The sequence below is a fragment of the Chinchilla lanigera genome, unplaced genomic scaffold, assembly GCF_000276665.1.
Source record: "Chinchilla lanigera isolate Chin_1 unplaced genomic scaffold, ChiLan1.0 scaffold00006, whole genome shotgun sequence".
Lineage (NCBI taxonomy): Eukaryota > Metazoa > Chordata > Mammalia > Rodentia > Chinchillidae > Chinchilla > Chinchilla lanigera.
Window position 1 is genome coordinate 10,691,744 of NW_004955407.1, and position 14,432 is coordinate 10,706,175.

The 14,432-nt window shown below is 38.6% G+C and overlaps 1 protein-coding gene across 1 annotated transcript in view; it reads left to right on the forward strand.

The window, feature by feature from the left end:
• The first annotated feature begins 338 nt into the window (after window positions 1-338).
• Window positions 339-14,432, forward strand: part of Gbe1 (glucan (1,4-alpha-), branching enzyme 1) — a 267,155-nt gene continuing 253,061 nt past the window's right edge. The window contains exon 1 of the mRNA XM_005375541.2: window positions 339-693. Within this exon, the coding sequence (XP_005375598.1) occupies window positions 560-693 (134 nt within the window). The 5' untranslated portion in view covers window positions 339-559. The remainder of the gene's footprint in view (window positions 694-14,432) is intronic.

The window sequence follows — 14,432 nt, forward strand, 5'->3', positions numbered from 1 at the left end:
GTCTCTCTTCCAAAATACTCCATCTTGGAGAAACTCTTGAGAATGGCAAATTTAGAGCCCTCGGGAAGAAGTGAGATCGAAATGTCCAACACTATTACTTATCTGCACTTAACGGCTCCTTTCCTGTGAATTTACGTTGTTTGAAATCCTGCCCTAAGATGTACGTGTACATGGAGAGAGAGAAGATGGAAGGTTGCTGGCAGAAAAGCACGTACATCATCCATGCGAAGGGACAGCGCCAGTGGCGTCGCTCCCGAAGGAAGGGCGGGCGGGCGGCCAGCCGAGGCCGGCGGGGAGAGGGCAGGGCTCGTCCGCGGCCCGCCTTCCCCGCTGCGGGGCTGGGGCGGAGGGCAGGCCCTCGCGGGCCGCCTCAGGTGCCAGCGCAGGAGAGGCCGGGCAGCATCGGCGCCTCCTACCCACAACCCCGGCCCCAGAGAGGGAGCGGGGTCAACCGTGCGGGCTATAAAGGAGCCCATCCGCCGCGCTCGCCCGGGCTCGCCTCCGGCTCCGCCTTCCCCTCGATCCTCTCGGGCCTCGGCTACTCGGGCTGCGGCGGAACATGGCGGCTCCGGCGCCTCCGGCCAAGTGCTCCGAAGCGGAGCTGGCTGCCGCTCTGGCGGACGTGCCCGAACTGTGCCACCTTCTGGAGAACGACTCGTATCTGAAGCCCTTCGCCACGGACTTCCAGCGCAGGTACCACCCGCCCCAGGCACTTTCCCGTGGTCCAACAACCCGCCTTCCAGCAGCCCGCCGGGCGCTCGCCCCGCCCCGCCTCGCCCGGCTTGACCCCTCCCGCGCGCCGTCGCCGCCCAGCGCCGCGGGGAGGAAGTGTGAGGGGCGGGGCGCTGCCCTGGGCCCTTGCTGCGTGTGGTCTCGCCACTCCCGCCCTTTGGCAAACTTCTTCCCCCTTCCCCCTCCTGCTAATCGGCGGGGTCTTGCGCCATAGAGTACGTGCTTGGCGTGCAGCGCTCCTTTCTGCCGTGGCCCCGGGGAGTGAGGAAATGCCGCTGCCACTGCACGTCTTCTGACTCCGGCGCGCCCAATGAGTGAGCGTGGGCGCGACACGCGGAGTGTAACTGTGCCTGCAGGTCTTTCTAGTTTAGTTCGCAACCCCTCACTGTGATTTTATGTCTTACACTGTTCCTGTCCGGGACACACTGTACCTTAGTTCTTGTTAATAGTCCACTTTTCAGGGAGGATTAAACCTGTTGTGGTCAGTTTTTCTTCCCTTGAGCCAACACTGATGAGTAGATGTACTGCAACATTTGTCATGTTTGACCTTCCCGTCTGGAAGAGGGAGAAAGGTCAGCACAGCCAAACTTCTAAAGGGCATTGGAGGAAATTTCAGTTTTAGCTGGTCTCCCACCATGCTAGTTTACTACTGATTAGCAGTATTTACTAGTTATAGTTTAGTCGACTAAAAAGACAGAAGTTTAAAAAAAATTGAAGTAGCTTTGTTAGGCTGTGTTAGGTGATGTTAGGTAATGCTCACTGGTGAGGTATGCCCATTGTGATTTAGTAGTTTTTGCTTTTGTTTTTTAAATTCAGCAAGGCGATTGAACCCATGGGGGTTTCCCACTGAGCTACATCCCCAGCCCCTTTTGTGAAAGTGTCTTGCTGAATTGTACAGGCAGGGCGTGAACATGGGATCCTTTTGCCTCAGACTCCTAGGATGCTGGAATTACAGGTGTGTGTCACACCTACTTGTTAGGCAGAGTTACTACAAAATGAAAACTCTTCTGGCAACAGGATATAACTATGTAATTTTTTTAAGCCATGGAAAAGTATCTAGCTAGTGACAGGAAGCAGCATTAAAAGTAACCAAAGTAAGTTGCTCTGCAGATTGAAAACACAATTTAAGATCATGTCCCAACATTGTCATGTTTTTACCTGCATTCAATTCACTATCTCTTAGTAGAGAGGCTCCTATGAAGAAGAACACTACTCTAGAGATTGAAAAGGAACAGTAGCTATATGCACCTCATTCCAGAGTTTATGGGTCAGAATGAATGAGCCCTCCTCAAAGTAGTCATTGGCCTGTTGCTCATTTAATCAGGTGCCAATGCCGTTATATAAACTCCTAGGGAAAAGTCTTGTGCAATTGCTTTCAGAAGATGAAGTACATACATACTTTCAGAGTTACCACATAACCTGCAAATTTAAGACTGGATTTGACTTAAAGACAGTAAACAATTTTTATAGTAAAACAAGGCAATTAAAGGTGATGGTGAAGCTTTTTGATGAGTTTATACAGTAACAATGACTAGTATGCTTTATAAAATAATTAGAGATTTAGATTTTAGCGATTTCTGAAAGAAGAGTTATGGAAATGTTCCATCTCCACTCCCCCCACCTTTTTTTGGAGATAGGGTCTCACTATATAGTTCAGGCTGGTTTTGAACCCACTGTATAGCCTAGGTTATCCTCAAATTCTCAGCGATCCTCCTGCCTCAGCCTCCCTAATGCTGGGATTACAGGCATACACCACCATGTCCAGCTTCCACTCCCCTTCTAAAGAGTCACAAGCAGACAAACATCTTTTGTTTAGTGTTTAATGTGCTTTACTTTGAGCTCCCCTGGGATTGAAAAAATTGCAATCATCTTTCATGGCTTGTCAAAACTAACAAGGGGCACAAAGGCCAGCATGGAGAAGTGGGAGGGGGTTGCAGTGTGAATAGTCTGGTCCTTTGGGTCCTTGTATGCTTTACTCTGACCTGGATTCTACTTGCGTCCTTGGTTCTGAGTAATTGCCATTTTCCAGCACACATGTTCCATTTAGGCATGTCAGACAGTGATTTCGCATTCGGCAGTTGTAGTTTTTGTTAACAATTGAAGAGCATAAAAAAAAGATTCCTCCTCTATAGTCTGGTCCTTGGTACTGGTATTTACTGCTGTGGTTTGAATGCGTCTTTTCCCTAATTTAAGTGTGATGTATACAGAGGTCGGATATTTAAAATGTGTGCAGGTCATGAGGGCTCCTGCCTCACAAATGAGACCAAAACTGTTCTTAAAAAAGAGTTTAAGCAGTGTTTGGAACCCTGTTGCTGTTCTGTACTCCAGGGGGTCCTCTGGACCACAGCCTTGGTCCTCTGGAGAATGTAGTGAGAAGGCGCCATCTTGGAAGTGGAGAGCAGTCCTTACCAACAGCTATCAACACTTTGTTCTTGGGCTTTTCCATGCTCCAGAGCTGTTAAAAAATAAATTTTTATTTTTTGTTAATTATCTAGTTTCAGGTACTTTAAGAGAGCAGATATGGACTAAGATAGTTTTTGTAGTTTCTGTTTATTTTAGTAACTCATTTGGGTAGGGAATCTTTGGCCCAACACGAATATATAACTACTCTACCATTTAGATACAGAGTATGCTTGATACAGAGTAAGAAAATTTGAGGTGCAAACCATAGCATATAAGGATGGTGATGGGGGGGCAGTTTCTTCTCACTGATACACTGTCTTACCTTTGTTACCTTTTCTTCATTTGAAATCACCTTTTGCATGTTTGTGGTTATTTTTACATGTGTCTGTAAGAGTTCTGAGTCAAGTGTGGAGGATTAGTGAGTTACTGTGCCACAAATGAAAATTAGTACATTAGTGTGTGTGTGTTAACGTCCATGAGTTCTCATTAATTGACCTCTAAATTGATGTTTTATGCTTGGATCCTTTGCTTTTATTTTCAATCTCTTGTTTATACTACAACTGGTTGTTATGGTCGTGTTTCCTAACTCTTGATGTTTTAAATCAAGACCATTTAATTGTTCCATTGTGTCACCCTGTCTTGAGTTAGTCAGAGATCTCCCCTCACAGCAGTTACTGTAGGATCTAGGAAATAGGCATCAATCACCAAATCTCCTGGACCTGGCCCTTCTGGGAAAGTCCTTGTCTACCCCACGTACACTTGCTTCCCAACTTGATCCCCATTTAATCAGAATTACATAAGCAACTATACTTGTAATCTTATTAGTTGACTATAGTTTTGTCCCCCTTTGAAGCTGCCTCACCTCATGGCTTTGCTCAATGAAACACCCTTGGGAAGCGGGGTTGGCAGGCCACCTACTCCCGGCCCCCTTTTGTCCCTTTTAGTCAGAAACTCTCTTTCTCTCAATAAATTCTTGCTACTCTTTAAAAAAAAGGATCTAGGACTTGAGAAGAATTTATTTTGAACCATGCTTCAATAATGGTAATGGCATGGAGTACAGAACATGTTGAACTATGGGATCATTTTGCCTTACAGTGAGCAAAACAATATATTATACATTATACATTATATTGGATACATTATATTGGTCTGTGCAGGTCTCAGCTTGTCATGTGAGTGGAACAGAGGATTGACATTTGTGAACCCTGCTCAGAAGACTACAGTTGCACTAACACTAGCCCGTACTCAATTTAAAATTTATATAGTACTTTCATATCTATTATGATATATTAACACCACAAGGAAGGTAAGGAAGGCGTTTTTCCTGTCTTACAGAGGTAGAAAATGAGATTTGATCAAGTGACTGACATGAGTTCATAAATAGTAAGTGTAGCTGGGTTTAATCTCTACGAAAACTGGTCTTACCAGGTTCACTAGCTTCTTGATAATTTAATGGGTCCATCTCTCTTTCTTAGCATTTCACATTGTGAACTACTTCCTGGTTTTTTGAAGTTATTAGATTTTTTCTTCCATTATCTTTGGGGATTTCCCCTCAGCCTCTTTCATACCAATTAATGTAAGAGACGTAGAGGAGTTCTGTAGATCTCCTAGGTATTCTTATCCATTCTCTGGATTCCGTCACCTGAAGCTACCTATATCTGTCTTCACCCCAGATCTTTCTTATGATCTGAGACATATTAATAAATATTTTCATGTGTCATGTAAGTACAAAGCTCAACATGTCTAAAACTGAATTTAAGGGTTTTTTTTTGTACTGGGAATCGAACTCAGGACCTTGGGCTTGTCAGGCAGGCGCTGTGTCCCCGAGCTATATCTGCAGCCCTTGAATTTAAGATTTTCATACCAAACCTATTTGTACCTTTATATACTATCTTAGTGTACAGTATTCACATTTATTGAGTGTTCAAACTTGAAATTTAAGATATATTCTTAATTAGTCCTTTCTCCTCCTTTCCTCTTCTCTGAGTAGTTGCTAACTTTCAAATGTGCATCACCTTACTGTTATCCTATTTCAAGGATGAGATTTGATTTACAAAAGCAGGCTCATAGTTTTGTCCACTTTTCAAATTTTACCCCACTCTGCTCATGTCACCCCTCCCGCAAACAGAGTAAATAGAATGAATTTTAAATTTTAAAATAGGCGTGATACTCCTCTGCTTTAGTTCTTTCACTAATTCCTCATTTCTCTTCAGGAGCAGTACATACCCCTTCTCATGACCTCTAAGATTCTGTGTTACTCCCTGTTGACCTTTTCAGCCTTGTGTTTGTACTCTGCCTCCCTCTGTGCAATCTAACCAGAGAGGGCCTAACAGGAGAGGGCAACTGCGATGTCTGGGACTGTTCTGTAAGGTACATAATATTATGACTGCAATAAGTCAGAGACCGGATACCATTTTCCATGTTTAATCCTTTGTCTTTGAATGTTGAAGGTTTACATTTATTATATATATAAACCCCAGAAGTTGGGTGGGACAGCAGAATAAAAGGCAACACAGATCAAGAATTAGAAAAATTGGGGCTGGGGATTTAGCTCAGCGGCAAAAGCGCCTGCCTGGCAAGCGCAAGGTTGTGAGTTCGGTTCCCGATACCGGAGAAAAAAACCAAAAAAAAAAAAAAAAAGAAAAGAAAAATTTTCTAGTCTTTAGAGAACAGTGATATATTTTAACTCAATAGGAGTGAATTAATAGTGAGATTTTTCTGTATTTAGTTTTCATTAATATAAAATAATATAAAATAATATATCCCATGAAATAGCTTCTCTAGCAAATGTGTAAGGATTTTGTCTTGAAGGTATACCAACATATTATCCTTTTCTGGATGCCGCAGTTTTTGGTCTAGCCCTCTGTCTGGCTATGTTTTTATACATGCTGTTACTTGTGCTTGATGCATTCTTTTTCCATTTCTCATAAGTTTGTATGCATGCTTCATGACATAGTTGAAAGGTGGTTTCTCCCTATCCTTCAAGCTTAAAATGGGGGAAGAGGTTTTCTGAGGCCATGGGTATAAGTGTTACATTGAAGATCTCTACTAAATTAGAGATAAAAATAGTTTTTACTTTAGTATCTAATCAGGATCGGAAAGTGATTTGGATTTATCATGTCAGCAACTATGCCAACAATTGATTCTCACAGCATAAAAGTTTTAAATGGTAACTGAGTGGTATACTTTTGTCACAGTACCCAGCCAAGCTGTGGGCTACGCAGAAAGTCAAATGTCAGTGATATCAGAAGGCAGGGAAGAATCTGAAGATTACGAGATGCATGCGACCTGCTCTTCTGTTCTGTTGGATTCATTTGCCCTGTATAGCTGAGATCTGTACTAATTCCAGAGTCACTCCTGGATTCTCTATAGCAGTGGTCAAGAGGCTCTGACCTCTTCTCATTTTCAAAGTACCTGAAAATGACTTGATGGAACATTTGGGTTTAGTTTAGCCTCTGGTACATGCTGTACCACCTCTGGAGAAGTGACTCTATGTGTGGTAACTTCTTAGAGGATTTCTTTCTGTTCTCACCATGCTGAGCCCTAGTTAGTCAGGGAGATGATAATATGGTCTCTATGAAATACGCTATAGTTTTAGACTGATAAGTATATCATGCTGCTGTTATTTGAAAGCATGCATTAAGCTTCAATTATACATTTGCAGGTGTTAAAGGAAAACATGAAAGTGTGTTCTTCCAAGAGAATTGCTGCTACCAGGTACCTTTCATTCTAAAGTCAGGTGTTTTTTTTTTTTTTTAACTAAAGAATAGAGTTTCTTCTTGTTGAGGATGTGTGCTTATCAGTATATGTTCACCACTGTTTTGAATCCAGGGTTCTTTTGTGTTCAGCCGCTTTCAGTTTTGTATTTAGGGCAACAGGAACCCAATTCCCTGACTAAAGGTAAAATTCCACATTGAACATGTTATGTAACTTATTTTTACAATTTTTGTACAATTGTGTAATATTTATTATACAATTTCACTGCAGATTACTTGACATTGTTTGGGTGGTAGTGACTAATTATAAAACTTCATTGATAATTTTTGAATAACTAGAATAGACAAAGTTTAGTTTTGTCACATATAAAATTTAAAAAAAAATTAGACATTTTGCTGAGTGGTCATGTTACAAAATAAAACAGTAAGACAAGGCTTGAATTTTAATTCTCAGATCTGTTAAATAGCTTTGAGTCTAAGAACAAATTAACCTCTGAACTTCAGGTCTTCTCTGGTGAAAGATGGGTAGAATGTATTCATAGGGTGTCTTGAGGATTAGAAATATATGTAAATATGCTCAGCAAATAATAACTTGATAATATTATTCCCTAACTTTCCAACTTGAATATTATAGACTTTATTTTCATAAGATTTTATTATTGTTAGCTTTTTAAATGCTATATCTTGAAGTCAAATATCAGCTAAATACCATGCCCAGAAACTCCCACAACTGTTTTGCTGGTTAACTATGTCTTTACTTCAGAAGGTTCCTTTTTTTTCCTGCAGAAGTGATTGTGTGAATGAGGTAAGGTGGGTGGCAATTTTAATCATAATTTAATAGATAAGGGAAAGAATATGTTTAAACTTTGATCCTTAATTTGGAGTGGAAATGATAAGGCAATTGTCGGTTTACTATAAGCTGAAGGCAAGATGAGTCCTGGGATATAATGAGCACAAAGCTCGTTTTATTGAGAGAGGTAAACGCTAGCCTGCAGAAATTCACAATCACTGTCTTCTTGATCTTCATTTTCTATCGTTTCTCTGCTTTCATCTGACTGCTAAGTATTCATATTCTTGGGCATCAAACAGCTGTGGAGATTTACTTCCTCCTGAACTCTGGATAGTTAGAAGAATGGTTATACCATGTTTACTAATAATAAGAAAAACTAAACATAAGACTAATGTAGAGGAAAAAAATGTATAATATTAGCTTTAAAGTTTGTAAAGGAAGGAACTATTTGAATGTAGTCTGAACATGTGATATTTGATATGTTTAAGTATTTACATCCTCTATCCTGCCATTTTTTCTTTTTTTGATATTTGTTGATTTCAGTTATTTTCAGTAGATTTGATTTTGCCATAACATGCATAAAACAAAAGAATGGAATACTCAAGTATTGGTTAGCTTTCCCATTTTTGGACAAAGTACCTGATACCTGGAATTTAAATGACTCTTATTTGGCCCATGCTTTCACAGGGTTCAGCCCATCATCAGCTGGTTCTGAGGCCAAAACATCACAGAAGAAGGGCATGGCAGATCTAAGCTGCTTATTTCATGGGAAGCAAAGCAGGCAATAGTGCCAGAGAAGCGGGCTGGGACCACATACCGTACCCAGGCAAGGCCATGCCTTCACGGCCCACCCACACACCCAGAAGTAAGCTTTACTAATTCCAGAAGTGGTTCACAGGCCTGTCAGTTTGACAGGTAAGCTTGGCCATCACAATTCATGTGTAGTTTAGTATATTGTTGAGTAGTCAGTTATAATGAAATACAGTCTCTGGGGAGATACACTAGTTCTACAATCCAATAGAACTTCTATAATCTAATAGAACATAAACTTCATATATAGGTAAACTTGAAGTTTTCCAAATATCCAGCACATAAAACTTAGCTGTGGGGCTGGGGATTTAGCTCAGCGGCAAAAGCGCCTGCCTGGCAAGCGCAAGGTCATGAGTTCAGTTCCCGGTACCAGAAAAAAAAAAAAAAAAAAAAAAAAAAAAAAAACTTAGCTGTGTTTTAACCAATAATATTGTATATTATTCACTGTCATCTAACTTATTTTATTCATAAAAAACTTCTAGCCCCAGGCTATATTTAGTTATGTGTAGCCACACAGTACATATGTGCATGCTTTTACTGAAACATGCTATCAGTTACATATTTAGGCTGTGTAACAGAAAACCCAATATACTTCTGAACTATGGAAACTGAATTATGGAAAGAGAGGTTTGTATCTCTAACTGATAAATAGGGTAAAGGTGAGCTGTTTGGGTCTTAGCATGGATCATCCTCCGTATTTCCACTGGGTGTGGAACTCAGGTGCTCTACCTCTGAGCTACATCCTCAGGCTTTTTTTTTTATTTTTAATGCAAGAGGTCTGATGAATTGCCCAGGCTAACCTTGAACTTGGAATTCTCCTGCTTCAGCCTCCCTCATAGCTATGATTATAAACCTGTGCCATCCTTTGGCTGGATTCATCCTTTATCTTTCTGCTTTAGCATACTGTCTCTCTCCTGCTTACAAGACAACTGAGCACATGTCAGCACCACGTCCACGTTCCTAGCAGGAGCACGTGGTGGCTGACTATGTGTAATGAGTGAGTGTGTGCTACTTTTCTCATAAACTCCATCTAGTTTTATCTGATTGCAAATTATAAATCAAAAGCATCCCATAACATCCTTACTTGAAAGTGAATCTGCATTATTAAGGCTTTCAGTTACATACACATCTTTCTGAGAATGTCCTTTTTTTCTCTTTCATCACCTGTTGCAAGCCTCTTTGAGTTGCTTCAAAGAGAAGACTACATCTGGCTAAAGGTGAAAAACCCTAGTGAGACCATGTTATTGTCTTTCAACATTGTGTCTGTGTACAAATCCATCTGAGTGGAGCCCATACACTTCCACTCCTCTTGAGAGAAGTCTGCAGCTATATCCCTTGCTATCATTAGCCTCTAGGTCTGGCTTTTACTTTTCTAGATGGGTTCAGTATTCTTTTCCATTTCTTTCTTGGGGAAATACAGGTGATTTTGCTGCTCTGTCCTAAAGTGAGCTGGTCTGATCTCTTTGGATACTTGCTAGTATACCTTTGGAAATTCCAATATCTTATCTGTGCTTTGGTGTCCTGGATAGTTTACTATAAAAAGATCTGAGAATATTTTGAGAAGAAATCAGTTTGGTAATTACTAATAATTTTTCAGTGTTATCTTGGACTCGTAAAAATGATCCAGTTTAAGTTATTTGGAGAACAGAGTATTTGTAGGATTATAGCAAAAGAACTAATTTAAAGATGTCAATTTTTGCTCAGTTTTTAGGCAAGAGTTGTGTTCTGGTATCTATATACAAGCTTATAAGATGTTACAGTGAAACATTCTGCCTAATATGTATAGTTAGACATAGTTAAAACTATATTCTTTCGAGTATACCTACCACAGACTTTTCATGTAGTCTTTTTTTTTGTTTTTGTTCTTTTTTCTGGTACCGGGAATCAAACTCATGACCTTGCACTTGCCAGGCAGGCGCTGTGCCGCTGAGCCAAATCCCCAGCCCCTTCATATAGTCTTTAAAACATGAATTGTGTCCTGGTGTTTAGTACATAATAAGCTTATGAGACTTTACTATTATGTAGTGTATATAGTAGAATTTTCTATATTCATAAACTCATTAGTGAAACTTTAGAAACTTAATCTTCTTTTTAAAGGTTAAGATGTATAGTTAGAGCGATCATGCTTTGTTATATACCTACCACAGATACAGAATTATCATCATAGGGAGACCTAGTGCTTTTTTTTCAAAATAGAATTACAGGACAATTTGTAGTTTTTTTATGAGATCAGAAGATTAATGATGTGTCTGGGATCATGGTAATTTTTTTGTTGGTTATGGATCTCTTAGCCGTTTTTGTTCTGCATAGTATTCCTATGAGTAATAGTATTAGCCTATGAGCAGCAAATGTCTGAATTATGATTGCTTTTGAGTTGTTTACGTTCTTTTCTCAGGATAACTGGTTAGTATGTCAGGATTCTGAAGTTTCACTAATGAGTTCATGGCTGTCATTTGTGTTGTTTTTACCTCTCCTTCACATCTCTTGTCTTTCTGTATTGAAAAACTCTGACATTTGTGTTTGCAGGTTTATTCATTGTGTTCTTTCTGCCTGAGAGTCCCCTGTCCTCTAACCGTTTCTGTTGGCAGCGCTGCTTTGGAGGTGTAAGTTGTGTTTGCTAGTGGTGTGAGTACAGTGCAACTAGCAGGTCATTTTTGGCTTCCCTTCTGGACATGATCTTTAATAAAAACTATATATGAGCCATGTAGTATTGAGCAAAAGTCTACTCACAAATACAACACATTAGCAAAAACACACACATAAAAATAAGAGTGATATCAAACCTGAATGTTGGTTGAAGGAGGTTCAAAGTGTGAGAGGACATTTAAAAACGTAGCAGGTACTGTTTAGAAAATTGCAAACCTTGTAAAAAATTTCACTTCCAAGTGATTATAGACTCACAGGAAGTTGCAAAAAGAGTATAGAGAAAGCTCCTGTAACTTTCGCCAACGGTTGCTGCTACTGTGGTAATGTCTTGCATAAATATAATGTGGTATCAAGACCGGAAAATTGATGTTGGTACAATCTGTAGACCTTATTCAGGTTTCTTCAATTGTTATATATACATATTTTTGTGTGTATCTAGACTTTGTTATGGTTTTATCATACTTGACTATTAAAGTATCTGTCACTACAGTTAATATGCAGACGTGTTCCAGCACCACAGAGGAAACCCCTCCTGTATACGTTCACATGTCACTGTGCCTCCATCCCTCATCATGACTACCTCTGACTTGGTTTCCATCTTAATTCTTTCAACTGAGAATACTACGTAAATTGTAATATATAAGCTTCCCAGATTGACATTTTTCTTTCTCTTGGGACAATATCCTCGAGACCTACCCAAGGTGCACATATCAGTAGTTTGTTCCTTGTTGTCATTAGTAGTATTTCACTGTATGGCTGCTCCATCCATCCAGTTTGTTTATCCAGTTACCTGTTGAAAGACATTTCAGTTGGTTCCAGTTTTTGGTTATTTGGAGTAGTATAATAAAGCCAGGAATATTTCTGTGTAGGTTTTATTTCTCTGAAATAAATACTCAGAAATACATTGATTGGATCATATGGCAAGTATATGTTTAATTTCAGACAACATTGTCAGACTGTTTGACACAATGTTTGTACTATTTTGCATCCTATAGTGACCTGTGAGGGACTCAGTTTATCTGCATCCTTCTCAGAATTTGGTGTCATCAATTTTTTTTTTTTGTTAGGTACTCTAATGGGTGTGTACTGACATGCCATCATGGTTTAATTAGTATTTTTCTTATAGCTAATTATGTTGAAATTATCTACTGGTATTTGCAATCTATACACACTTTAATGAAATGTCTGTTCATAACTTTTGCTCATTTTCTAACTGGACTACTTTTTCTTTTAACCTTTAAATTCTGACAGTTCTTTTTATATTCTATATATAAATAAATCTTTTGTTAGATATGTGTTTAACAAGTATAATATTTTCTCCTAGTCTGTAGCTTATACTTTATCTTCTAAAAAATGTTTTTCACAGAGCAAAATTTTGTGTTGAAGTACAGTTGATTGGGTTCTTTATTTTGTAGGTTATATATTTGTTGTCATTTCTAAGAGCTTTTTGCCTAGCTCTAGAATCTGAAGACTTTTACTAATGTTTTCATATAAAAACTTTATTGTTTTATATATAGTACATTTAAGTCTATGGTCCACCCTGAGTTAATTTTTATTCAAGTTTGAGGTTTAAATCAAGATCTGTTTTGTTGTATATGGGTATTTAATTGCTTTTAAGATCATTAACTGATTAACTTGTATTGGGATACTGCCTCACCAAAAATATACTTCAGTCAATGAAGTATAAAACAAGGCATATATATATAATAGGTCATGAAAGTATGGAAAGGAAGTAAAAAAAGAAAATGAAATAATTTGTCAGTTCCATATATGTAAGATCTAATTTTTACTTTTCATTATTATCCAGAGACAGTTTCAGTTTTTTTTATAAAATGGAAATAATTTGTGCAGAATATAATAGTTTAATCTGAGGAAGGTGTGTTGTATTTTTCTTTAATTGTTTTTAAAAATTTTTTTGTGCTGGGAATTGAACTCAGGACCTTGTGCTTGCCAGGCAGGCGCTTGTGCCACTGAGCTATATGCCTAGCTTGTATTGTTTTTTTGTTTTTCAGTTTTAATTTTTCCTATTTTGTAATCATGTCATACCATTAATTCATTGATTTATATTCCAAATAGTCATATTTTTCCTCTTTTTTTTTTGTCTTGGGGGTTGAGCCAAGTGCCTCATGCATGTTAAGCATATGCCCTACCACTGAGCTACATCCTGAGCCTCTATAAATAGTTCTTGATATGAATATGTATAAAGTGCAAGTTATAGCTTACTTAAATTTTAAAATTTCACATTTCATTTGACACTACCATATAGTTTAATCTTCAGTTCTACATTATAAAAAGCAATGTTTTAAAAGTTTCATTTAGTTTATTTGTTCACTTGACACAAATGACAACTAAATCCCTTACAATTTTGTGTATCGCTTTCATTTGTAGGAATGGATTTGTTAAATCTTCACTAAGGTAATGTCAATATTTCCCCAAGTTCATTTATTTTCATCTAATTGAAGTTAGTCTTTGGTGCCTGGTGTGATGACACACACTTGTAATCCCAGAACTTGGGAGGCTGAGGTAGGAGGATTGCTGCGAGTTCAAGGACAGCCTGAACTGCATAATGAAACCCTGTCTCAAAAAACAATAACAACACCACCAAAAAAAGAAATTAGTCTTTCAGACTAAATATTTACTGTAATGTTTATGAGGGTTCAGGTACTATAAATATATTAGAAATAGGATCATTTTCCAAACATAAATTTATTAGAGATTGATACATAAAATTCATAGTACACTTATTTGGTAAAATTTGGAAAATGTTTGAATGAAAAAAGATTGAGATATATTCACTTTTAGATTGGAAAAAGTGGAGTTTGAGGATTTATACAGTTGTAGCTCATGATGATGAGTCTGAGAAACTCAACATCCCAAAGTGAGTTTTGTTAACTGTACAGATGATGAATTATGGTTGCAGTCATCATTATTATTATAAGTGTTATCATGACAGTTTATTACAGATCATGTTATGTGCGCAGGAGCCTGAGAACCTGTGTGCCTGAGAAGCTCCCAGGAGATGCTGATAATTGACTAAAAGTACTTTGGGTAACAAGGTACTGTGTGCTCCCATATCTCAGTCCAAAACGAAGTTAGCAAAAGGCTAAGTGGTTGTAAATATTTAAACTATTACTATATTTCAAAATTTTAAAAAGGAGTGTTTAATATATACTAATATACTTAACCCTCTTATGTAAGTTTTGATGATCACTGTGAATTTTTTCTCACTGTAAAGTAAAATGAGTTTTAGGGGCTGGGGATTTAGCTCAGCGGCAAAAGCGCCTGCCTGGCATGCGCAAGGTCGTGAGTTCAGTTCCCGGTACCGGAGAAAAAAA